Below are 26,695 nucleotides of genomic sequence, written 5' to 3' on the forward strand. Positions count from 1 at the left end.
AAGCAGAGTTTGTTGAAAGATGTTTTTCCTTTTTTAATTAAATATTACTAATAATGATTTAAAAGGTTTGAATCATTATTCCAACAGCAACCAAATTCAAAGCACTGCCCATATTTGGTGGGCACTCCCTTGATGTTATTACAAAATTCCTTTCCTTGACCCCATTCAGCCAATAAATGATTTCACCTCTTCGATCTCAAATGATAAAAATATTCAGCAAATGAGAATGCCATTGCTCTCTGACCTCTTTAAATCGTGAATTACAATTTTTACTCCGGTTTTTATTATTTTTTTAGATCTCGACGTTTGGTGTCGCTGGAATAGCAGCTGCGTTTTAGGGGTGACCTATCCCGCGGGACATGATTTACTGGTTCGCTGGCTCCAGCTGTCCGAGGAGGAAGCACCGGTTCACTCCTACGACGAGGCCGACCGGCTGGCCAACCAGCACCGGCGCTTCAGGGGTAGAAGCTCCCTGTACGGGGAGAACCTCCGAGAGGGCAACGCATCTCTGCTATTGAAGAACGTCGTGGTCGGAGACGAGGCAAGGTACATGTGCGTCGTGACCACCCTGGCGGGCCAAAAACGTGACGAAAGTCAAGTGATCGTTTTGAATTAAATCCGACTACTGGGATTTTCTGACATCGATAAATCGCGTCTTTTATTTGGAACATTAGCTGAAAAACCTTTCACAAAACATTCAAAATACTACAATACTCCAATAGTACTTTAAATATTTTTGTGACCTGATTCCGTTGGCACAATGTACAGTCAATGAAAATGTCACTGTTAAAACAATGTTTCTATAAATTAAAAAAAAAAAACACTTGTTTGCTTTCCAGCTCCAGTCACCATCCAGATTGAAGAATTTAACGAGGAACTGTTCTGCAGCTCAGGAGAGTACTTCCCCGAACCCCAACTCACTTGGTCCACACAACCCACGTTGCCCCACGCCCTCCATGGCAACTTCAAGGTCCTCCAAAACGAGAGCATGCTGCTATACGCCGTGGTCGGCTACGTGGCGATCCACGCTGAACCCGAGGTGGAATACTTCTGCGACGTCGGCAGTTCCAGGAGCGGCAGCAGAGGGACGTGGAGGAGAACAAGTGAGATGTTCTACTCACCACACCGGGGGTCCGGGGGTGGTTTGCGCCACAACGGGGGTGAAGGGGAAATACAAAAAAACGTTCGCAGAGAGCCCAATCGTCGACTTGAAATCGCTCAAATTTGAACGCAAAAAACTCCACCCAGTCCTTTTGGTTGGCGTCAGACTTCCGCACTCCGGAACAGTAAGTGGCGCCAATGCTTAAAATCAGCAACACGCCACACTCGCCAATTTGCTTAGGATCGTCGTCGCGTAAACGTGACCTGAATCTGAAATAAATTTCATTTCCAGCTCTGAACATCTCCGACAGGTCGAAAAGGATCGGGTGTGCGTCCGTGACCGACGAAAGCAGCCTCGCGTGGACCTTCAACACCAGCGATGTTATCGCTAGCAGGCGCGCCGGGCAGAAATATGCCATGGCGGACGCCTGGGCGAATTACGTGAAGGACCTGTCAGAGGGCGGGAGCCTCCACCTGCGAGACCTGACGCCCGACCGAAGCGGAGAATACACGTGCATTCTGCGTAACGCCTCGCAAGTGCGTGTTAACGTCATTTTCTCAAGGCTGGCGGAGCACAGTGAGATCCAATTAGGGCTGCAGCTATCAATTATTTAATTATTTCAGTCATCTATTAAACTATATATTCGTTGAGGGATCTAATCACAAATATTTAATCTGTTGACAAAAAAAATTAGGAGATGAAAGGCAAAGAAATAAGTGTTTATGCTTGCAATACCTATTTTTGACCAGCACATCTTGTGGCGCACTTACAAAAAAAAGGCCAAATCTACGCAATCTATCCATCCCAGCTGACTTTGGGACAGAGGTGGGCGGGGGACACTCTGAATTGGTGGCCAGCCAATCGCAGGGCACAAGGAGACAAACAACCAATCAATTTCAACTGTCCAATCAGCCTACCATGCATGTCTTTGTAATGTGGGAGGAAACCGGAGTACCCGGAGAAAACCCAGGCAGGCCCAGGGAGAAAATACAAACTCCACACTGGTGGCCCGACCCGGATTTGAACCCAGCACCCCAGAGCCGTGAGGCCGACACGCTAACCGCTCGCTCGCCGAAGGGTTCATTTTATTTCCTGCAAATAAATAAAAACAACCCACGTCTTTAATACGTTGATACGAGTGATGATACTTCATGTTAAAAACGAATTGAGTTTCACTGAAAATATTGTCAGTGCTGTCATAAGCCAATGCTATCTCAACTATGTTAAGGAGTGTTCTTGGTGGGCGGAGTCTGAGGAGGATTACAGCTGTTCTTGGTTCGGGTTTGGGTGGTAATTTAAAGGTTGAAGAAGATCATGAGGACGTCTGCGGTGGCTTCGCTGCTGACCGCCTTCTTCCTGCAAACGGTCGTCGCGGGTAAGAAGGAATCTGGCGTTCCTTTCTTCATTGGCCCAAATTCAATTATTTGTCGTCCTCATTTATATTTCTTCCTGTTCAACCTGACTCTTAGGACGTTCAACTTCTACTGAGATGAGAGGCGGAACAAATCAATGATTGAGAGATATATTGGAAAATGGGAAAAGATAGTGTGGGGCCTAAAATCAAATATACATTTCTTTGCATCATTCCTTTTCAAGTCGGAGTGGGACAAAGACATCGCACTAGAGTAGTACAAGAAATGAGAAAATTCTTCTTTGAGAATCAATCTTGGATTTTTTCATTGCTTGGAAATAAATGCATAAATTTCATTTGATTCTTCTTTCATTGGGTGTATTCTACAAACCTGTTTTTAATTGTCATTACGGAACGATGATGAAATTGCAATAAGACTTCTTCCTTATTGAAGCGCAGTTTCTTTTCAAATATCTTTTGTAGTCCGTATACTTGAAATATTACTTTGAAACACAATAATATTAGACATAATTAAAAGAAAATCTACTTATATCGGTTGTTTTTTTTCACTACTAAATTTCCCCATACTTGAAACGAAAGTACCGTATTATCCGGACCAACTGGCCTACCAGAACCAACGCTTCCGGGGGAGAACCTCGCTGTTCAAGGAAAAACTCAGAGAGGGGAAGGCGTCTTTGCTACTGAGGAACGTCGTCGTCGGAGATAACGGGACGTACCAGTGCTACGTGGGAACCGTCAGCAAAACCACTGTGTCTACCTTCGAAGTCCACGTTGAAGGTAAACCTGGTCTCGGCCCACGTTGGCACGAAAACTACCTTAGAGCTACCAAAAGGTCGGGACGCTGTTGTTTCTGGTCCACCGAAACGCAAAAATGCGCTCTAAATGACTCGCTCTGATGAGCCTCGTAGCAGTAGCATATAGCATCATCATTGTCACAAGTTCCTCCCCGGGAAGACCTTTTCTATTGTGGCATTTTTAGCCGTCGCCGTGTCAACTACAAGTTTTTGTCTTTGTGTTATGTTTGCCGTGAAGCTCCAGTCACCGTGATCCAGATCCAACAAGTTGAAGACAACCAACTGCTCTGCAGCTCGGAGGGAATCTTCCCTCGACCCCAAATCCGCTGGTTCTCCAGGCCTGCGTTGGCGCCAGCTCCGGACAGCATCTCCAACGTCCTCCAGCAGGCGGAGACAAAACTTTTCAGCATCAACAGCTCGCTCCGCCTGATGGGCGACGGCGAATACATCTGCAAAGTCAGCGCCTCCAACAGCAGCCGAAGAACCACGTGGAGGAAGACAAGTGAGACCTTCACCTGGTTGCAGACCAAGAAAACCACCCAAATCTAAGAATCTAATAGTGAGACCTACGGTTATCTCCTACCAGCTTTGAACATCTCCGACACGTCGAAGAGGATCGAGTGCGCGCTGGTGATCAACGAAAGCGACCTCGCGTGGACCTTCAACACCAGCAAGGTTATCGCCAGCAGGCCCGCCGGGCAGAAATATGTCGTGGCGGACGCCTGGGAGAAGTACGTGAAGGACTTGTCGGAGGACGGGAGCCTCCACCTGCGAGACCTGACGCCCGACCGAAGCGGAGAGTACACTTGCTCTCGGAGCAACACCACGCAAATGCGTGTGAATGTGGTTTTCTTGCGAGTGACGGAGCATGGTGAGGTGGCGGGGAAGCCGAAAGACTGTGGCACAGATTTGGAATGACGAGCTGTGGTTTTTGATCTTCGTTTGCAGGGTATCCCAAAGAGCGGGACATCGTTTTAGGGGTGCTGGGGGAGCGGTAGTATCCGTGGGGGTGAAAATCTCTTGCGTCATGAAGGCTCGGTGTCGCCGCTAGCGCCGTGAACCGAGGACACGTCAAGGTGAGGGGTGTTCTCAAAGAACCCGTGATACTGGGACTTGAATGCGAAATACTGAAAAATAAATCATCTTTAAACAGTTGTCTAGAGAGAACGGGTGAAGAACACGCGGAGAACGTTCCTCTGGATAGAAGATAGGAACGGAAGATGACGCGGACAACCGGACTGGACACTACCAGACCTCAAACAATGGACAGGTCTCCACTCTGTCAGAAAAAAATCCAGCTTTGCTAGCAGAATCTGGTGGAAAAGTGCTTGCCATTCAGTCACCGGGCGTACGGGAAAAAACATCGCAGAACCTGCGATGGCGATTTCCATCACGCTAACAAAATTATTTTGACTTGTTGTAAAAACTATAAAGATGTTTTTTTACGGAAACGCTCGTACGCGGTCTCGACTCAATTTTTTTTTCAATTCCCGAGGATAAAACAAATCAAGGTTGCGTCAATCGAATGATTTTAAAAGAGAAAACGAAAGAAAGTCTGACACCTAAAACCAGTCCGTCCCGTTTATTCGAGGCAAAGAATGGCGTCCGCATTATTTGCTCTTAAATACCAGAAAGTAGTAACCAAGTTGAAATTATAATTTTCCAGGTGTGCATGATTTTTCCATCTTAGTCAAAATGCATTCGTGACTTTGAAACTTCTTCTTGAACTAAATAAATACTCTGTTTAGCCACAAGAGCCCAGTATTTCGCCAAAGCTTGCTTTCAGCACTCTTCCCTTCTAAAACTATGTCAATAATTGACAGACAACACCTTCAATTGTGGACTTGAAATTGTGATTGGATTAGATTGGATTAGATAACTTTATTCATCCCGTATTCGGGAAATTTCATTGTGACAGTAGCAAGAAAAGGCATAGTTATAAGTTAGACAGTACAGTCGCAAAGGCCGCACAACAACAAAGCAAAAGCAAAAAGTACAAAGCAAATCAAAGTAAATGGAAACTGGAAAATGGAAACAAAAACTGGAACCACACACAGGAAGTCTTCCACAAGATGGGGAACTTCTGCAGACTGTGACCGAGGTAGAGAATATGCAGAGTCACTCTTCCAAGCTTATCCGCACAGTTCCTCAGTAGTCTGGAGCTGAAGACAACAGTAGCAGCACCTCAACTCCGTTGCTGGTAGGTGCCGACAGCTCTTCCATCTTATCCCACGATGGAATGGTTGTGTAGAAGCGTTGCCTCTTCTCCCGGCACTTTTGTCCAGCTCCGAATCCCCGGCGGCACCGAGGTGTTGCTCCTTCCGCTGCGTATTGTAACAGCTAGTCCCATGTGTGTGACAGCGTAGGCATGGCTGAATGGTTCCAAAAAAGAAGTAGCCGAAAGAAGCCAGGCTAACAGAACAAGGAAAGTTGTAAAAACATCAAAGTAAAAAGTATAAAGTACAAAGTAAAAAGGAATGTATTAAGAAATATTAAAATGTAATTTAAAGAAAAGATAGTAGGGCTGTAAATCACAAAAAACACAAGAGTGTAGAGACCTACTTCCACTGGCTCCCGCGTGAACGGCGCCATCTTAGCAGATGCTGCGTAGAATATAAAAAAAGAAAGATATAAAATGACCAGACACATAAAAACAACAACGGTGTCCCAGCAATGAAATCCAACAAAAAAAGCACAATTATCACATATAGTTAGTTCTATTGGATCACTTTTTATTTTCTTCAATTACGGCTGCAGCTATCAATTATTTAATTATTTCAGGCATCTATTAAACTATTGATTCATTCAAGGATCTAACCACAAATATTTAATCTGTTGACAAAAAAAATAGGAGATGAAAGGCAAAGAAACAAGTGTTTATGCTTGCGATACCTACTTTTGACCATCATATTCCAACGGAAATACATCTTTTAATGTTTCAAATTCACCACCTACTCACAGAGTAAAAAATACCTATCTAGTGGTTATGATCTTCATTGCTAAAATGTCACCTTACTCACTATAGCAAGATTTAAAAAGTCATTTTTAGTACATCTGCTTGCAACCGTGATAAACAACGGGAAGGTCACTCCCCCCTGCAGCTGGACTTCTCAAAACTATTGTTCACACCGAAACATTGAGCTCCCTTGGGATCCAGACTTTCAATTGTTATGAGAAACATCGACTTTTTCTTGACTGGCTCACACGAGCTCTTTCGGGAAGATCCGGCAGACCTTTAATTGTTTCGAGAACTGAGATGCATGTTGTAAAATTTTATGTAAATAAAATGTGAGAGAGAGCTGGCTGACGGCAGAATGATCTCGGATGGAGACGAGTCAGGATCGATTCTCTCTTGCAAAATGTATTTTCCTGTGTCTGTATTCTCACCCTCTTGCTACTGTGACAGTGAAATTTCCCGAATACGGGATGAATAAAGTTATCTAATCTAAAAAAAAAAAAAAACATCTAATTTCTTCTAATTCTTAATTTTACTGCACACCGCAATAAAGAAAAAAACACTTCGATTTGTTTTTCCTTCACAAAATCTGTTTTAAATTTGAAATGTAGAACAAATGCATTGCACATACCCTATTTTCTAGATAATAAGTCGTACCTGAGTATAAGTCGCACCAGCTAAATAATGTACAATGACGAAGAAAAATGTATAAATAAGTCACACTGGAGTTTATGTCGTATTTTAGGGATGCCATTTCTTTAATTTGATCAGAAACCATGAAAAAAACATACTTTAAACCAAAAGAAAAGGACAATTGGAACCTGTATTTTTTTACTATAGTCTAAAAAAACAGGAATTTGGTGGACAGGGAGGGGGGAAAAAACATAAGTCGCACTTAAGTAATACATACTGTGAAAAAAGTGCGACTTATAGTCCGGACAATACGGGATGTGTTTACGTACTACATAAACTAATTCTGAGCCATGTAATATTATTTATCAAGTAAATAAATTAATCTGCCTGACACAAAACAATTTGAACTGGGAGGACTGGCAGACATAATTCAATGATTCAATAGCAGCATTCTCACTTAAAATGGAATTGACGTCTATTAAAGTCAATGGCGGACAGTGAGTCAATGAAAATCAGCGAGCTAAGCTCTGCTTAGCTTAGCGTCTGGTGGGATTTAGACAACAGTGATAATGACAGACAGCTGTCTGGGAAGGGGGGAAATTGGTATACATCTCACTGGCGTTTATTCGGCGTCATACTCTAAAAGTCATGTTATTAAAGTAACAAATCATCGTAGTACCTCTACTTACCTCTAGGTACAACATTTTCAGGTTACGAAACCTTTTGAGATGCAAATGAGTGCCACATCAATACATTTCCTATATCCGTTATTTTATTTTGAAATTTGCGCGGATGCACTGCCTCTTGCTTGACAATTTCCCTACACTGCGCTCTCATTGGCTGTCTCTCCATGTTTGATGGCCGTTGTCTGCTTAAACCAATTCATTTCTTAAATCGAAGTACGACTGTATTGACACACTGTGTCGGCACTGTATTGAAACCGTGTTGGTCATCCAATAGTGACCTCTGCAGTTGTTATAAAATTATTGCAGGTTAAAAAAAATCCATGTTTTTTTTTAAATTCCAAACGGAGTTTCATACCTGTCAACTTATACGTTTTTCCCGTATTTTATACGTTTTTTGATCATTTCAAATTGTGTACGCCGTATAACAACTTTTGTACGGGATTTTTTTTAAGTACGTCATCGTCAACTGCTAATATTGTCATGCTTTAAGCATGATATGCGCACACGCATTCCCCTTTCACACGAAACAGGAAATGATTAAATCATTTCCTATTTCGTTATTTAAGCAGCTATGAGTCATAGCGCTTGGGTCCGAATACATTCACGGTCGCGTCACGACAACGCGGCGCGACCATAACACTTTTACGTGCACCCTATGTGAGCAAATATGTGCCGCGTTGCATTTGTACGGTTTTCTATTGCTTAATACGGGGAATTCCAATCATTAATACGGGGAGGAATTGGCCCAGGTTGACAGGTATGGAGTTTATAAGTAAAATAAATCAAATTTGAGTTACATTTTTTAACTTATGTCCACATTTTTGTTAACTGGTAAATCATGTGAAATAAAAGTGAATATTTCGTTTTGCCTCACACGATCAAAATGATTCCACACTGGGGAAAACTTCTTAGAACGAGCCATAATTACGCCAAAGTCCGTCCAACAGACCCACGACACTTTGATACAGTTTATTTCTTTAAACTATTATCACACTTTGGCCAAACGATACATTTCCTGTTCCGGTCACGCGATTCTTTCTTCAAACTTTACACGCCCCAAAACGGGCTTTCTCTCTTGAACTATCGGCACAGTGCTGACGCACCAACGTCGCTCGTTCCATCACTATTTATCAGCAAAACCTGCTTTAGCTAGCCCAGCTAGCAGCTATCAAAGAAACAAGTCGTTGACTAGCTTGTTTATACTTTAGCATAATTTAGCTAGCAGCTACCAAAGGAACAAGTCGTTGAAGAGCTTGTTTATGCTTTAGCTTAGCTTAGCTGGCAGCTATCAAAGGAACAAGTCGACGAAGAACTCGTTGTAGGTTTCCTGGCTATATTAGCTCGGCATAGCTAGCAGCTATCAAATAAACAAGTCGTCGAAGTGCTTGTTTATGCTTTAGCATAGCATAGTAGCAGCTATCTAAGAAACACGTTGAAGAACTCGTTGGGGGTTTCCGGGCTAATTTAGCTTAGCCTAGCTAGCTGCTATCAAAGCCGCCGCCATCATCAGAATTCACGTGTGGAAATGTCGGCAAGAACACAACGCCCAAAGCTCCAGGAGGAACTTTTTGAGGTCAAACAGGAGCATTCAACTCACGAGCAATCGACAGTTTGCAACATAACGCACGAGAAAGTTGTTCTTTATAGACTAGAAGGTGGGTACACTTTTTATTTCCATATATTCCCTTAAAGGTATTCTATTTACATGAAACTATGGTAACGTACGTACATTTTCATGAATTCGCACTAGCACCATTCGAAGAAAGACGTGATAAATTCTATTTCTATTTAAATGTAACCACTCTAGGAGGGAAATGAGTCTCAACGCGTGTTAATACAGACGTTCCCCTACTTACGAACGAGTTGGGTTCCGAGCGATCGTTCATAAGTTGAATTTGTTTGTAAGTTGATTCAGTGCTATATTTTGTATTATACTTTATGTTTAAGGCCTATATAAGTATATTTAAGGTTGATATAAGTGCATTTGTATGTTTAAGGCGTGTATAAGTAACACGCATTGGTTTGTACTGAAAAAAACATTTAATAAAATGGAGAATATGTACAGTACTGTATAGAGAGAGAGAGAGATTTATGTATTAGAAACTGGCCGAAAGAAGCGATCTAACGACGATTGCACAGTTTTCTTCTTTTTTTCATCATAAATGATGCGGTAGCACTGTATGGCATCATTCAATTGATTTGCAAACTTTGTACAACGTTCAATATTTGGGTCCTGCTGCTCGATCTTTCTGTTCATAAATGGTACTGACGGTCGAACATTCAAGTTGTACATATATGTGCAACGCTCACCACTCTCACGCGCATCAAGCCTCGTTATTATTGCCACTTGTTTCAAATGAAATGGCTTGCCTCTTCCTTGCAACTCCCTCAATAGAAGCCTTTAGCTTTTTACCAACCATATTCAATAATGGATGCATGAGATATTTAATGATACAAATGAAAAAGGTTCTTTGCACACTGGAGATACATTCACGCACTTCCGCATTGCAACGAAGAAGAAGGTAGATGCTGGGTGAGCTGAGCTCTCACAGCGCCAGGCGTCGGTATTAGCGGCGGAAAGAAGTACTACTCTGAAAAAGGCGCGAAATACAAAATTGGACTTACGAACATTTTTCGACTTAAATGCAATTTGCAGACATGTTCGTATGTACCGTTGTTCGTAAGTTGAATGTTCGTAAGTAGGGGAGCGTCTGTACTTAACAACGGCATTAAACAGTAGCTTTCCTTTTATTGTATCCTTATCACAAACAAACTACCGTAATTACTCGAATATAACACGCAGGTTTTTGCAAAATAATTAATTCCAATAGTTGGGGGTGCGTGTTATAATCAAAAACTAATTTTTTTTTTTTTTTTTTTTTTTTTTTTTTGTCTTGTTACATGGCCCTTAGCCTGGTGCTTTTTCTTGCCAAATAAATTGAATTGAAATTGAATTGAATAAAATAAATTACAAATTTTCGATCGAAAAAAGCATTGTCAAACTCACTTTGACGCACGGATTTTACGTCATCTCGTAGAGCCGACGCACGGATTTTACGTCATCTCGTGAAGACGAGACCACCACTGCCCCCCTCTAGCCTCGTACCCGTCTCAGTTCACCCTCTCTCAGTTCAGTGTTATAATCAATAACTAAAATAAATTACAAATTTTCGATCGAAAAAAGCATTGTCAAACTCACTTTGACGCACGGATTTTACGTCATCTCGTAAAGCCAATCGGATGATGTGTTGTGGGAGGAAGAGGAAGTGGATGAAGGAAGCGTGGACGTTGATAGGATTCTCAACGAAGAGATGTATGAGAGGACAGACAAAGAGAGAGAGGAACTTTTCATTTGAAGGATTCTAATGAATAAATTTGTTTGAACAAAACAATCGTGAAACGAAGAAAAAAAGGTAAGATTTCTGATTTTCGTCAGCGGGAAATTTTAGGTGCGCACTATATTCGAGTACTGCGTTTTTCCAGATTTTTTTGGCCCAAACTTATACCTGCGTGTTATTTTCGAGTGCGCGTTATATTCGAGTAATTACGGTATGTATTTTTCAAATTACGCAAAGCCCGAGCGCCCCCCAGAGGCGTTCAAGAGTCATTCCTGCTACTTGCCCTCCATTTTTGGCTACATGCTTGAGTGACATAACACTTATTTGCATGCTCTAAATTGAACATTCAAAAAATAGAGATGTAGATGCACTAAACAACGAGAGCAGCGTTCAAACAATGGTTTCAAAGTTGCGGCTCGGGGGGCAAATCTGGCCCACTGCCACTCCGTGGTGCGGCCTGCGAAAGTACTTCATATTTAATGCTAAAATTCAAATGCAGCTTATAGATGAATAGAATATTAACTATCATCAGAGATCATCACTACATCACTCCGCACAGACATTGAGATATGGTCCTCCAAGGCAAGAGCACTTTACCTCATAGAACTAACAGTACCATCAGTGGAGGGGATCGAGACCACCTTCGAGCGCAAGAAGGCCGAATACTTGAATCTGGCAGCCGAGTGCCAGAAAATTGTCTGGAAATGCACCATCTACCCAGTCGAGGTTTGCTGCCGAGGCTACATAAGGCTTCTCCCACTGTTTTTAATTCCAACAATCATTCATTCAATTTCTGATATGCTACATCTTGTATAGGGGGTGCTGGAGCCTATCCCAGCTGCCTTCGTGCCAGAGGCCAGGAACACCCTGAATCGGTGGCCAGCCAATCGCAGAGCACGAGGAGAAAAACAACCATTCACGCTCACACTCATACCTAGGGGCAATTTAGAGTGTCCAATCAGACTATACAGTGGTACCTCTACATACAAACTTAATTCGTTCCGGGACTGAGCTCGTATGTCGATCTTCTCGTAACTCAAGCGAACGTTTCCCATTGAAATGAACTAAAAACAAATTAATTTGTTCCAACCCTCTGAAAAAACACCAAAAACAGGATATTGGATTGGAAAAAATGTTTTATTTCTTCTAATTCGCCATCTATTAACAAAGTAACACAACTAGTGGTTTAATAGTAATAAAATGTGTTTAATGGAACTAAAATTAGACGGATTTCGCGGAGGGTACAGAGAGGGACATAGGGGGGGACTTTCCACGGCAATGCACTCGTAAACCGAACAAACAAATTTAAATTAACTCGGATTAATATATACAGACACACTCAAACAGACGTATAATGTAACTTTTCACAAAACTGAATTCTAATTTGGTTTTACATTTTTATACCTTCTGGCCAGGTTAGCTGTTTGCCACGCCTCCACACTCACGTTCGCCATCGATGGGCTGTTTGCTGTTGTATTCCCTTCAAAATATTCCGAAAATGATGCACACAAATGTCCTCACAATAGGATAACGCACGACCACTTGCCAACGAGAAGTAGTCTTCAATTAGCGATCGCTCCGTTAACGGGAGCTAACAGGCGGGGGGGGGGGACACTGAAAAAATGCAACGCTCCGCTCAGTGCTTGCAGAGACGTTACAAAGAGGTATAGTTGCAACCAGAGATATTACTCGAGGAGTTGTGGGGGAGAGAGCCAGTGCCCCCGATGTTCTTATGAGCAGCTAACGAGAAGTAATATATACTATACTGCTCTTATTAGCAATCGCTCCGGCATTCGCGCTGAGTGAAGGGAAAAAACACTGAAAAAAATGCAACGCTCCCCCCAGTGCTCGTAGATATCTGTTATACACGAAAGAGATGTGGCAAAAAAGACAGTGCGCTACAATGATAAACAGCATCTCATGTCTTGGCCAACTGGCTTTCTCGCATCTCGTTATTTGCTCCAAATTTTCCTCGTATCTCGAGCTGCTCATATGTAGAGGTGCTCGTATGTAGAGGTACTGTGGAGTATGGAATGTATTCTTATGCTTTTTATTAGTCAATAGGTTTATTTAGTTTAGTCACTAGAACAGAATTTTGCATGGGCTAGCGGAAATTTCCGTCCGTGACACCTATGAGTTGGGGGCGCATCATCTATCGATTAGATCCAACACACACTTCCTCAAAAAGTAGGACAATAGCATGTGATAGTATAAAACATGATTAGATCACTGTCCCGCCTTCTGTTTGTACCTATGTCACATGACCTTTGTTCAATAAAACTGGCAGACTCTGCTGGAGGGAGCAGGAATCTCAAACTGGCTACGCTAAGAGGTGAGTGCATCTATTAGCGCTGGCTACTCTGACTTCCTCCTTCAGCTGAAGCTAGTTAAAAACTCATCATGGCCGACTCTGTGTGCTTCCTCTAATTCGAAGTTATTGAATGTTAATCGATTAGATCCAACATTTTCTGGTGCCGAAACCCGGGAGATTCATTTCTGAATTTTCGGACCGCGGTGGACTGAAGGCCAAGAATTACTGACGTCAGCTACTCTTACTTTGAAAGAGAGAGGCATTTCGGTCGATCGCGGCCCGTTTGAAGAACGAACCCCCATCGGAAAAGAGGAGGCACAAGAGACGGTAAGGGGCTGTTTAAAATTAATATTTAGGACAAGGCTGGTGGGAATCCCGTTTTTCATTCGTGGAATAGTCGAGAAAAACGCCTCATAAATAGGGGATAAATTGTGCATACTGTTGAGAAGTACGTATGTCAGAAAAAAGGAAAATAGATACGTAAGGTATGCAACGGACGTACATTTAGTCGGTCTGGCCAACTAAATGTCGATCCAAGAGGTGGGCTGGTGACGCGGCTTAACCTAGGGTGGGGGTTAAAAGTCCCCCTAAGGTGGGGGTTAGAGTCCCCTTTGTTAAAAGGATTTCTGGAGATTGTCAAAAATAAAGCTTCCAAAAATACTGCACCCGATGAGTAAGAAAGCGCTCGATTAAAAAGTATAGTACTACTATTATATAAACCAGAAGCGTTTGTTAAGAACCGGAAGTAGGCCGTGACGCGCTTTAGGACGCGCTCGGTACGCGCTTGGTATGCGCTCGTGAATCGAGAGGATTGAAGAGAATAACGGTTAAAAAGACGACGTAGACGGATAAATAGGATAATAAAAGATAAGTATTAAAGAGATAATAAATTAGATGCAACGTCCCTAAAGAATCGCCGTAAAATATCGCCTTAAATGTATTAATAGCGTAACATGTGACCATTGTTTTTTTAAAAAAAACGTTCAAACAAAGGGACGTGAAGTAAGAAGATGTGGAATTCATGCTGAGAGATTTTCCTGATCATTGAAGAATGAAACAAAAACATGGTTAACATGCTTGTGAAGATTCTGGACAGAAAGGATGAGGAGCTGCTTTAGGTGGTTGTCTTTCCTCAAGAAACTTTCTATCTTCATGGAGAACAAGAATTATATGTTTTTCACAAGTTCAGGTAATAGTCACACATTTCAAAATTGGGGCCCTCCCTATGAAGATCATTGAACATGAGCTCAAGAGGTACGGCCTTTGGCAAGATGAGCTACAAAGGGAGAGAGAAGGGGGAATGAGCACATGTAAGACAGAACAAAGGAAGAAAATGGCCGAATAATGTGGAGCCAGGCAAGAAGCCCACTTTACGGCCAGGCCCCCTTCACAGAAGCGGACACCCCTCACCCGACAAGCCAAGCACACCCGGTGCAAACAAAAAGAGGGGGGGGGGGCTCGCCCATAGCTCTTACTGCCCATTTCACACCTGGACCCAGGAGAGAGCCCACACCAGCCCAGCCCAAGGCCCCCTCCCCCTGCACAAAGAGAGAGAGGAACCACAGCACGCAAATGCCACTGCAGGTTTGAACCTAAATCACTTGAGTCCGATTGTCTCCACAGGGAGGGGAGGGAAAGAGAGAGAGACAGAGAGATGACAGTGTTGTAATATATTAGTGACAAATTATGGGTCCTTTATTAAACACTGAAATTTATATTAGGAAATGCTTAGTGAAAGGTTATTTTCCCTAAATTTTAATTGAGGTAACAGTGAGCACAGAAAATGGCTCTTATTTTAAATAAAACCGCCTTCTTAGAGCGGATAGGAATTCAGCCAGAGCTTTAACTATTTGTTTTAGCAATATGAGAGTGATTTGCGATTTAGACTTAAGTATTAAGAATCATCCAAATTATTAATGATATCAAACATGAAAACAACGCAGAAATGGCATTTATCCAAATTATTAGGTAAATTTAGATAAAATAATTGATTTAGGATAGGCATGATTTCCCTGGGACGGAAGAGGCATGGAATGTTTTTAAGTGCACAAAAAGCATTCCTTGTTTTGCCCGGAACAAGTGAAATATGCTTTGGCTTGGTTCATTTTAATGACTATTAGAATATTAATGATATACGAATTGCATTAGCATCAAACAGTTGATGTCAACCAAATGACGTTAACCTATTTCTTTTGAGAATGATTAGGCTGATAGCACAGCAAAAAGGTGGTTAGCTGCCAAGAAGCCCCAGACTGGGGATGGCTCTTAACCAGTGATAAAAAAATTGCAGACCACTGATTTCTGAAAATGAGTGTGAACATGAATGGTTGTTTGTTTGTCTTTTTGTGTTTCTAATTGGCCGACCATCAAGATATAATCAATCAGATATCAAGGTGGAAAATGATTTAGAAATTTGAAATCAATTTTTGATGAAAATTATGGAAAATTGTTTAGTCAAATGAAATTTTGATGGTGAAAGCAGCAGTACTCCAAACGTGAAATTTGAAGTGGAGAAACAAATCTGCTATGCAAAATTTAGGAGCACTGAGAAAAGACAGTGCTTGATACCAAATTCCAAAGTACTATTGATCTATTGTGATAATGCCATCCAAATTGTGTTAACAGAATAATTGACTGAATTGACAAAAGTTTCCATATTTCGTTCCGAAAAAAAAATATGGAAATCTAATTTAGTGGAATATACCAAACACCATTATTAACTACACGATTGGAATTGGAGGATGAGGCTAATCATATGTCTGCATAAAAGAAGAAAAAACTTTAAGGAAACGCATTAATTTTGGGTTGGCAGAGGGAGATTGCATTTCTCAACAGGAAACATGATGAGCAACCCGGGATGAGAGTGCAAATGTTCCTGACCAAACCAGCAGACATGAAAATAGCGGATCCATTTTGTGCTCTGTAAGAAGGTTCTCTCAGTTGAAACGTATGACGAGACAGGTAAGATAAACTTTTTGACGTAATCAGATAAAATGGCAAGCACTCCAATATTGATTGGAAAGATTATTGCTCGGGGAGCAATGCTGTAAGCCATAAGGAACTTTTTATATTGGTTTTATTGTCTCCATATAAAAAAGCGTTTCAATTGAGACTACACCTTCTTACAGATAGTTAAAGTAAACAATTGTGACTAGATCTTCTTACATATTTTTGAAGTAAACAATTAGAGAGAAAAGAGAAACTACAATGGATAGAAATGTTACTAGAATTTAATTTATTCCTGACTATTGTGAAATATTGATTAAGAAAGATTCATAGGAGATGATTGGCAAACTCCGAAGACAATGGAATGTTACATTTGATAATAAGACTACTAGATTGGGATATTTTGAATTAAAAAACACTGAGGTTAATATGCAACGCAATACACATTGTTAAATGAATTGGGACTTGATTAGTATGCATTTTAAAAGTAATGGGCTTTAATTGCTCTAAAGGATACAATTATGCTAGAAATATTGACCCTGACAAACAAGGGGTGGTTACATTTTACTGGGTTCAATTCTATTTAGAATTATAAATGTGTGCATTTTGTTTCTGGATATTAATTGATGTGAATCTAAACTGTTACAGAGAACGGGAAAGCTGTTTTTCCTGAGGAGAAAGCAGCCTGGTTTGCTTTTTGTATTTTTCCTATTCTTAGTATGATTAATTAATTTGTGTAATTGTAGGAAAGAGGAAAAAACAAATATGGGTTTTGATCTTAACAAGGAAGCAGTGTTCAAAATAGAATATCAGCTAGCATGTTTAATTTTGACTGATAAGGTATTTAAATTTTCACAAACATAATGATGGATGTTAAGCACGTGTTAAAGACAACGACAGAACACAGCAGCATACACAACAAAACTGAGCCGATCTCAAGAACAGTCTGCAGACGAACTGTACAAAGCTAAAGGCCTACCGTACCTACCAAAAATGTATTCCAAAATTGATCCATAAATGTCTCAACAGGGGGGAGGTATGGTGAAGAGGTATAAATACCTATTTTAAAATTTTTGTAGGAACTGTTTAAGTTGTTATTTTATTGATCTGTAAAGAACGTGGGATCTCCAAAATCATCTGGAGTGACAATGGAGCTCATTTTTTCAAACAGCATAGTGCAAAACATGGCAAAACAACTGGTAGAACTAGCTTGAGATTAACACCTTTTTGAGATAGTTCATGGAAGACCATTCCAACTTCCTCTATGGGAAGATGAACCATGACGAGAGACTAAGGAAGGAGAGAAACTTATCCAAAGAACATGTAAGCTGCCGTGATCTTTTTGTCTATCTTGCAGGAGGTGGTGAAGCCAGGTGACTGGATCCTGATCCGAGTCATAAAAGGAAGTCCTGGTTCTCTCCACGATGGGAAGACCCATTCGTGGCCCAACTCACCAACCTCCACAGCAGCAAAGATCGCTGAAAAGTCAAAGTCGATTCAGGTCAAGGTCGTTCGAGACAGGTGACTCTTGAGTAGACTAAGTCGGACGGTGTCAAAACCCTTGTCCGTGAAGAAACTCATCTGACGTCTACTCACCTGCCATGAGCACCCCTCACTTAACCCTGACCTCCCATAGACTTTGCACCTCTATACAGAAGCCACAGTGAAAGCTGTTGCCACCCACATCACAGTGACTGGACTGTCAGTGACTGCACTGTCAGTGACAACCTGGGCGTATCTGAACGCCCCGCCCACAGAGACTCGAGTTGGAAAACAAGTGCAGGAAACGTCCTGCCTCATCACTGGAAAGGCAGAGCCAAGCGGTCCGCTCTTGGATGGGGACCCAACCTACATCAACATCGGGGTTCCCCGCAGCGTACCAGATGAGTATAAGCTCGCTGACCAAATTGCACGTTCATCCCGAACAACACAGCAGCTGACGGGAGTTTAACCAAGGCCCTGGAGGGTCTTCGATCCCTCAACAGCAAGATGAAAGAACAATCTGGAGAACTACTATGAAGAAGACGTGTGGTATCCTGACAACCTGAATTCACTGGGTCTAGACGCCACACTTAAATCTGCAGTGGTGCAGATGAGATGCATTCCTTTTAAGGGGAGTGAACATAATACCCTTAGGGATGTTGCGGGACAGAGGATGGAGGTGTGTGTGCCATGATGGGAGAACACTGCTGCACCTTCATCCCAGACGAAACCAGTCAATGCTGTTTAAATTTGCAACTCCCTCATTTGCGATTTTGTTTCTGTTCTGTATTTTTTCTATGTGTGTAATCCCCTGTATCAAAGTTATGATTTGAAACACTATCCAGCACACGCTGGTAGCTTACAGTGACATACAGTATCACCGCATGGCAAACCATACTGGAGATTATTGCGTTTTCAAAGTGTGACGAGCCTCAGTTTGTCGAGTCGTCCGGGTAATTGTACTTGTCTTGACTTAAAAAATTGTGTTCGCTCATTAAGAGGGACGCAGAGGAATTTTTCTCGAATGACGCTAAATACCTCGAGTTTTTCGCCTCTGCCTTGACAAGTGATTTTATTATTTTCCATACCCTGTTGAAAGTAACTGTTGATGATATTTGTATTCTAGAACCTGGATAGGAGGGATATAAATTGATGTCTAATGAAAATTCTTTCATAGTAACTACAGGGGGGAAATGTGGAGTATGGAATGTATTCTTATGCTTTTTATTAGTCAATAGGTTTATTTAGTTTAGTCACTAGAACAGAATTTTGCATGGGCTAGCGGAAATTTCCGTCCGTGACACCTATGAGTTGGGGGCGCATCATCTATCGATTAGATCCAACACACACTTCCTCAAAAAGTAGGACAATAGCATGTGATAGTATAAAACATGATTAGATCACTGTCCCGCCTTCTGTTTGTACCTATGTCACATGACCTTTGTTCAATAAAACTGGCAGACTCTGCTGGAGGGAGCAGGAATCTCAAACTGGCTACGCTAAGAGGTGAGTGCATCTATTAGCGCTGGCTACTCTGACTTCCTCCTTCAGCTGAAGCTAGTTAAAAACTCATCATGGCCGACTCTGTGTGCTTCCTCTAATTCGAAGTTATTGAATGTTAATCGATTAGATCCAACAGGTACCACTGTACCTATATTTCAATCTAATTAATCCCCCAAATAATAATAGACCTGCTACTGAATAAAAGATAATGCTTTTTAATGCCTCCCCTTTGGCGAAAGCCTTTTAACTAAATTAAAATCTAAAACATAAAAGAGAATGTTTACAATGAAAAGGCTCCAAAAAAGATTTGACTAATTTTAAGGAGCTACATCACCAGTGAAGAAACTTTTCTGACCAATAGTGCCATACTTAGAAAAATGCACCTATAAACAGTTTTCAACTCATAGAATACTACAGTAGTAAGTACTGCATTGTGACGAAATGAATGTATGGCGCCCTCTTACGTTTGGTTTCATTTCTGTGAACAAGAAATTCAGTCATTTTATAATTAGAAAATGGTTAATCATTTATCTTTGTGTCTTGCCAGGTTTCACAAATGATCTTGGTGCTGATGGGCAGGAGTCTGTTGACCTTGAAGGGGCAGTTGAGCTCCCCCAAATCAAAGAGGAGGAGCCAGAGTTCCCTCAACAACAAATGGGAGATGAGCAACTTCCAATAAAAAAGGTGGAAGATGATTTCACCTGGTCACTTGGTGAGTTCGTGAAGATGGAAAATGTTCAGGGCGTGGCCAGCGGAGGGGCGGAGCCTGCAAACACCACAACATGGCCCCTAATTAAAAAGGAGGAGCCAAAGTTGCCTCAACAACAAATGGGAGATGAGCAACTTCCAATGAAAAAGGGGGAAGATCATTTCACCTGGTCACCAGGTGAGTCTGTGAAAAGGGATTATCTGGGCGTGGCCAGCGGAGGGGCGGAGCCTTTAAACGCCTCAGCATGGCCCCAAATTAAAGAGGAGGAGCCAGAGTTCCCTCAACCGTGCAAAAGAGAAGAGCAACCTCCAATCAAAAACGAGGAATGTGTCAAATGGTCAACTGGTGAGCCTTTCAAGAGTGAAGGTGATCTGGGCGTGGCCAACAGAGGGGCGGAGCTTCTGAGCGGCAGCTCAACAGAAGGATGGCGAGCAGAAAATTTAATTGCTCCTTTATCAGATGACAACGACTTGCTTTTTGACGATGATGATGTTGAAGATGTTAAGAAAAATCCCAGTGGCGAAAAAACTTTTGGGAAAAAGTCTTCTTTGAAAACACATATGAGGAGCCACACTGGGGAGAAACCCTTATCATGTTCAGCTTGTGGTAAGACATTTACACACAAGGGAAAATTTGAAATGCACAGAAGAATCCACACGGGTAACAAACCATTTTCATGCTCCATTTGTGGTAAAGCCTTTTCTCAAAAGCAAGTTTTACAAATACACACAAGAACCCACACTGGTGAAAAACCATTTTCGTGTTCAGTTTGCGGTAAAGCCTTTTCTCAAAATGAATCCTTAAAAATCCACACAAGAACACACACTGGTGAAAAACCATTTTCGTGTTCAGTTTGTTGTAAAACATTTACAACGAAAGGAGGTTATGAAATTCACACAAGAACCCACACTGGCGAAAAGCCATTTTCGTGTTCAGTTTGTGGTCAAGCATTCACACACAAGGAAACCTTAAGAAGGCACACAAGAACCCACACTGGTGAAAAACCATTTTCGTGTTCAGTTTGTTGTAAAACATTTACAACGAAAGGAAGTTATGAAATTCACACAAGAACCCACACTGGTGAAAAACCATTTTCGTGTTCAGTTTGCGGTAAAGCCTATTATCAAAATGAACACTTAAAAATCCACATAAGAACCCACACAGATGAAAAACCATTTGCGTGCTCAGTTTGTGGTAAAAGATTTACAGTGAAGGGAAGCTTAAAAATACACACAAGAACCCACACTGGTGAAAAACTATTTTCGTGTTCAGTTTGTGGTAAAACATTTACACTCAAGGGAACATTTAAAATGCACACAAGAACCCACACAGGTGAAAAACCATTTGCATGTTCAGTTTGTGGTAAAACATTTAATTACAAGGGACACTTAAATAGTCATGCAAGAACACACACAGGTGAAAAACCATTTTCGTGTTCAGTTTGCGGTAAAGCCTTCTCTAAAAAGGAACACTTAATAATACACACAAGAACCCACACTGGTGAAAAACCATTTGCCTGCTCAGTTTGTGGTCAGACATTTACACAGAAGGAAAAATTAAAAATACACAAGAACACATACTGGTGAAAAACCATTCTCGTGTTCAGTTTGTTGTAAAACATTTACAACGAAAGAAGGTGTTGAAATTCACACAAGAACCCACACTGGTGAAAAGCCATTTTCGTGTTCAGTTTGTGGTCAAGCATTCACACACAAGGAAACCTTAAGAAGGCACACAAGAACCCACACTGGTGAAAAACCATTTTTGTGTTCAGTTTGTTGTAAAACATTTACAACGAAAGGAAGTTATGAAATTCACACAAGAACCCACACTGGTGAAAAAACATTTTCGTGCTGAGTTTGTGGTAAAATATATACTGAGAAGGGAAATTTAAAAAGACACACAAGAACCCACACTGGCAAAAAAACATGTTCCTGCTCAGTTTGTGGTCGAACATTTTCCCAAAGGAGAAGCTTAAAAGAACACTTATTAACCCACACCGGAGAACAATGTCTTCCTGCTCAGTCTGTGGCCACAGATTCGCTACAACCGCCCAATTAAAAAGCTACACAATTGAAAAACCTGAAAAGAAGACTTAACAACCCGCACAGGAGAAAAGCCCTTTTTTTGCTCAATTTGTGGCAGGAATATCTTAACACAATTACCCACATCGGTCAGAAACCCTTTTCCTGCTCAGCTTCTTGCCAGAGATTTAGTCGTAAGGATAGACTTAAAAGACGCAAATGTGTTGTGATAATACGTGAGTGGCCAATCACGGCTTTGCTTGCTTTTTCAATTTCTGTATGAAAGATCATTGTAATCGAAATATAATTGTATTTTGCATTCTGAAAATCTTGTTTAAACTTTTTAATGTGTAGTATCGATCCACACGATTCAAATACAGTAATACCTTAAGATACGAGCTTACTGCGGGATTGAGCCAGTATATCAATTTACTATTTCGGGTAGAATTGTGAAGTTAATAAAATCTTCGACACTCAATTTTCTTCTACATTAATACCTTGACATACAAGTGTTCCAACATACAAGACACATTTGAGATATGAGCATACGAGATGGTTCCCAATTGTGAGTCGGTAGTAAATTAGAACAAATTTGGGTGTTTTTTTTAGGATGGAAACGGATTAATTTGTATTTTGTTCATTTCTATGGGACGAATTGATTTGAGATGAGATTGATTTGACTAATCTCAAATCAATTCGTCCCATAGAAATGAACAAAATACAAATTAATCCGTTTCCATCCTAAAAAAAACACCCAAATTTGTTCTAATTTACTACCGACTCACAATTGGGAACCATCTGGTATGCTCATATCTCAAATGTGTCTTGTATGTTGGAACACTTGTATGTCAAGGTATTAATGTAGAAGAAAATTGAGTGTCGAAGATTTTATTAACTTCACAATTCTACCCGAAATAGTAGAGCTTAAATTAGGAAATTACAAAGTAAATAATCAATAATGTGATGTAAATATGTAAAAATGTCTTCACAGTTAAAGACATGCCTAAGAAATTTGAAAAATAGCAGTTTTTGTCAATTGAATTTGCTAGCAAATCCAATAAGAATATTGAGTGGTATTCAAACATGACACATTTTAATGAAAATAATTGATATATTGAATCTAGGATCTAAGAAACATTAGTAGAAATATGGTGTGAAAGACTGAATCTGCTCAAAATAAATAAGTATTACAATGTCCTTATACTTTTGTCATATTATAAGATAAATCATGTTTTTAAACCTATTTAACGTGTCATCTTTTTGGTAGTTCCAATAAAGTTCTCTTTTTGGTGAAAAATACTCTTTGGGTCTTTTTGTTGACAAAATCAGCAAGGGTTTTAATTAAAGCAAAAGCAAATTGAAAACACATAAACCCAGAATCCAAAATTACAACAACAACAAAAGAACCAAAAGAGGTAGAACACAAGAATAAATACACAGACATGGAAAAACAGTTGGGTGACACACAGGTGAAAGCAATGGACAATCAACGAGAAGTTTCAAGCCATCAATTTTTTTTGTTTTATTAATGGTTATATATAACTAAAAAGATTGAGTAAATTCCAATAACAAACAAGAGACATTTGACTTCTTGTACCAATTGCTAAGTCTTTTTGTAAATATATATATATATATATATATATATATATATATATATATATATATATATATATATATATATATATATATATACACATACATATGCACGCACGCACACACACAATGATCGGTTCATTATTAATACACTTTAATTAAGGACATGGTGTCCCCAGGATAACACCAAATATTAATTTACGTCAAAGTCTGAGAAATCCAAATAGAAACTTCAAGTTTCTTCTTCCTTTGCATTTGAGAAAATAACGCAACAGATTGAATTTGAAATAAATGACTTTATTGTTATTAAGTACAGGTGAGTTGCCTTACTGCTGGAAGCTGCGGGGCATTGTGGGATAAGTCCAAGAAGTCAATTGCTACATTCTGAATGGACCAATGTGTGTCACATGACCTACAAGACGCAATATTTTTTGAAGCATTTGTTGCATTTTTAGGTACAAAAGCAACGTTGTTTCCCCGGTTTTACCCAAAATGTGTGGAGTGGTAGTTTCTGATTTAGGTGTGCTGATTTTCTTTCATTTTATATTAGTGTTACTTTTACTCTAGGTCATATTGGCTGGAATAAGGTTGTCCTTATTCGTGATAAGTTATATGCTTAAATATGAAAACACATCTGGAAGCAGTGCAACCAGGGGAAAAGCAATGAAAGGAAGCTGACAGACAATTTGGAATTATTTAATAAGTATTCATAGACAAAACATAATTAACATCAGTCTGTGATCAGATATTTTTTAGGCCAGCAGAGAAGGTCTTGAAGGCCCTGACGGTCCACCACTGCGTAAACTTCACATGCCTTGCGATAAGAACAATACATTTGGAACACACAAAGTTTATTGGAGACTGCCTGATGGTGTGACAAGGAAATAAATCAATGAATTGAATACAAACAGGACTGAAAAATACTTGCAACAAAAAGGAACAACTCGAGCTCTTATAGTACAATTAGGCCAATAGTCAATCTGTAGTTGAGGTTTTGAGCAGACTCTGCCAGCTGAAGTAGCTCAGATGGGAGACTGTTAGACGGAATATCTGAAGGTCCCTGGATCAACCCCAGACTGCAGCAGTCCATTTTGCTTTTATCTTAAACTCATTTTAAAACTGAAAAATCAAATTAGAATTGAATTAATTTAGGTTACTCAATTTAAATAAGACACAAATCTTGTTTAAAAATACAGGAAATTGCTGAAACGTGATTCAAATCAGCCCTTTTATTTATTTTTATTATGTCATTAAGAAAGAAAAAAGATACTCCCCGTGGTAGCAATACCAATAATTTCAACAAGAAGACAGTCTCCCTACGTCTCTAATGACTTAACAGAACAAAATGGCATTTAAATGGGGAGACTTCACTCTGACGGACACTTTTGGTATTGCAACAATCGCGGAACGTTTTTTCTTTCTCAATCACATATACAAACATTTAAACAATTTAAAGGGCTCACTTGAATTACGTATGTATTGCATTTAAACAAGATTAATGCCTTATTTAAATGGAGTAACCAAAATGAACTCAATTTAATTTGATAATTCCGTTTTAAGTAAGTTTATTGTGGTTACTCCATTTCAATAAAACATGAATCTTGTTTAAAAACAGAAAAAAATGCTGAAACTTAATACAAATGAGTCATTCATATTTTTGGGGTGTTTGTGTGTGTGTGATTAAAAAAAGGAAAAAAGGCTACTCAGTTGTCCCAATACCGACCAATTCCGCTAACAGTCTATCTATGGAAAAGGAATTTTGTCCTCTTAAGTGCCTGTTCCGAAACGCTGACAAAATCAGGACTTGTGATGGTTTTAATGGGGACGTCATACACAAATAAGGGATTTTTAATTTTTGATAATTATATCAATTTCCGGACGTCGTCTACTCGTTCACGGTAGAAGGATAAAAAGAGCCACACGATTGGACGACTGTCGCCGCCAGTGGTAGTGAAAGAGTCTATTGTGCTCTCTCTCGGCAGGAAGTCCCACCCACAATCCAAGCATTCGTTGAGTTTTGCCGAAACCCCCTTGGAAAGTATTGACCCTTGCGTCCTGTGACCACAGAGGGGCGCTGGTCGGCAAGCGCCCGTCCGTCCGTCTGCCAAATGCTTCCGGCTGGAAGCCACGGAAGAAGAAGGAAGAAGATGCCCAAATGGCAACAATCGAGGAGAACGGACCATTGCTTCGTGTAGATTCATTTTCTCTTTTATACAAGTTATTTCTTGGCGTTTTCAAGCTAACTCGTTAGCGCTCAGATTAGCAGAACTCGAGAGCAGCCCCAAACCAGCAGGGTGCTGATGGATTCGTTGTGTTTTGCTGGTCCGGGAAGCAGGAGATGGTGGATTTCTTGGATGGGGAGGGTGGGCGAAATGCATTTGAATTCAAACTTGTTACTTACTCGATTGTTTTCTAACTGGATGTCCCTTCAACATTGTGTTTGTGTGCGCGCGTGTGCGTGTGTACATACACACTATTAGGACCACGGCGATACGTCGTCCATGGCCAGGCAGAAGCTCCAGGGCCTCCTGAACAAGAACATGAGGATCCGCATGACCGACAGCCGGACCCTGGTGGGCCTTTTCCTCTGCACAGACCGGGACTGTAACGTCATCCTGGGCTCGGCTCAGGAGTTCCTCAAATCTGCAGGTGGGACTGGGAGCCCAACCCTGAGCCCCAAGCAGGTTCTTCGTGTTGGATGTTCAGCTTTCTCCTACTTTCTGTCGTTTCAGACACTTTCTCCCAGACGGAACCCCGAGTTCTGGGCCTTGCCATGATTCCGGGTCATCACGTGGTGTCCATCAAGGCCGAGGCGGACATTCTGGACGACGCCGTCCGCCACTAGCCGTTTTTACACTTGCGACCGTTCAGCGTCAAGCTGCGTCGGCCGTCCCTCCCCGCGCCGTACGCCAGCCTCGGCAAAAAGGCCGGGGTCCGTCGTCGAAATGGGACACTGAAGGAAAAACACGAGACGTGTAGTTCGATCCCGCTCCGTGGCGTTTGTTTGGGGCCTCTTTTAATGCGGTCCGATCTCCGCGTCGACTCGCCGTCAGAAAATGCAAGCGCCCAAAAACTTGAATAACGCTGTCAGGAAAGCCATTGAACGTGCTAATAACATTAAAATGGATGCATCCAACATAAATGTGTGTTGAACAATTTGCTTTATTGTGCATGGTTGGAAGAAAAAGGTAGAAAAAGACACAAATCAAGAATCAGACCAACAGATTTCCATCACACGCAAACATC

At 41.0% G+C, this 26,695-nt stretch overlaps 3 protein-coding genes and 1 long non-coding RNA gene across 7 annotated transcripts in view; 2 read left to right on the forward strand and 2 right to left on the reverse strand.

Annotated features, from left to right (window-relative positions):
• The window catches only part of LOC144065528 (uncharacterized), a 149,661-nt gene extending 145,388 nt beyond the window's left edge, over window positions 1-4,273 (forward strand). Inside the window, exons 3-9 of the mRNA XM_077588472.1 lie at window positions 297-546; window positions 840-1,103; window positions 1,394-2,477; window positions 3,054-3,251; window positions 3,507-3,770; window positions 3,855-4,139; window positions 4,217-4,273. Coding sequence (XP_077444598.1) covers window positions 2,417-2,477; window positions 3,054-3,251; window positions 3,507-3,770; window positions 3,855-4,139; window positions 4,217-4,266 — 858 coding nt within the window. The 5' untranslated portion in view covers window positions 297-546; window positions 840-1,103; window positions 1,394-2,416 and the 3' untranslated portion in view covers window positions 4,267-4,273. The remainder of the gene's footprint in view (window positions 1-296; window positions 547-839; window positions 1,104-1,393; window positions 2,478-3,053; window positions 3,252-3,506; window positions 3,771-3,854; window positions 4,140-4,216) is intronic.
• The window catches only part of LOC144065517 (uncharacterized), a 145,037-nt gene that overhangs the window by 68,356 nt on the left and 49,986 nt on the right, over window positions 1-26,695 (reverse strand). The gene's annotated exons all lie outside the window — the stretch shown is intronic.
• LOC144065673 (uncharacterized) lies at window positions 5,130-6,048 on the reverse strand. The gene is made up of 2 exons (XR_013297257.1): window positions 5,831-6,048; window positions 5,130-5,680 (listed from the first exon to the last, which is right to left on the reverse strand). It is a non-coding gene; the product is annotated as an uncharacterized LOC144065673 (long non-coding RNA).
• On the forward strand, window positions 8,783-26,591 carry LOC144065629 (N-alpha-acetyltransferase 38, NatC auxiliary subunit-like). Of its 4 annotated transcripts, none has more exons than XM_077588628.1 (5): window positions 8,783-9,198; window positions 19,671-20,438; window positions 25,432-25,812; window positions 25,930-26,098; window positions 26,182-26,591. In XM_077588628.1, the coding sequence occupies exons 3-5, from the start codon at window positions 25,750-25,752 to the stop codon at window positions 26,292-26,294; spliced, it is 345 nt and encodes a 114-aa protein (XP_077444754.1). In that variant the 5' UTR covers window positions 8,783-9,198; window positions 19,671-20,438; window positions 25,432-25,749; the 3' UTR covers window positions 26,295-26,591. The 4 variants fall into 4 exon arrangements, 3 of the variants coding, with proteins under 3 accessions (XP_077444754.1, XP_077444755.1, XP_077444756.1); XM_077588629.1 differs by having other exon boundaries at window positions 25,432-25,640; XR_013297214.1 differs by lacking the exon at window positions 26,182-26,591 and having other exon boundaries at window positions 25,930-26,079.

Source organism: Stigmatopora argus, chromosome 20, assembly GCF_051989625.1.
Source record: "Stigmatopora argus isolate UIUO_Sarg chromosome 20, RoL_Sarg_1.0, whole genome shotgun sequence".
Taxonomy (NCBI): domain Eukaryota; kingdom Metazoa; phylum Chordata; class Actinopteri; order Syngnathiformes; family Syngnathidae; genus Stigmatopora; species Stigmatopora argus.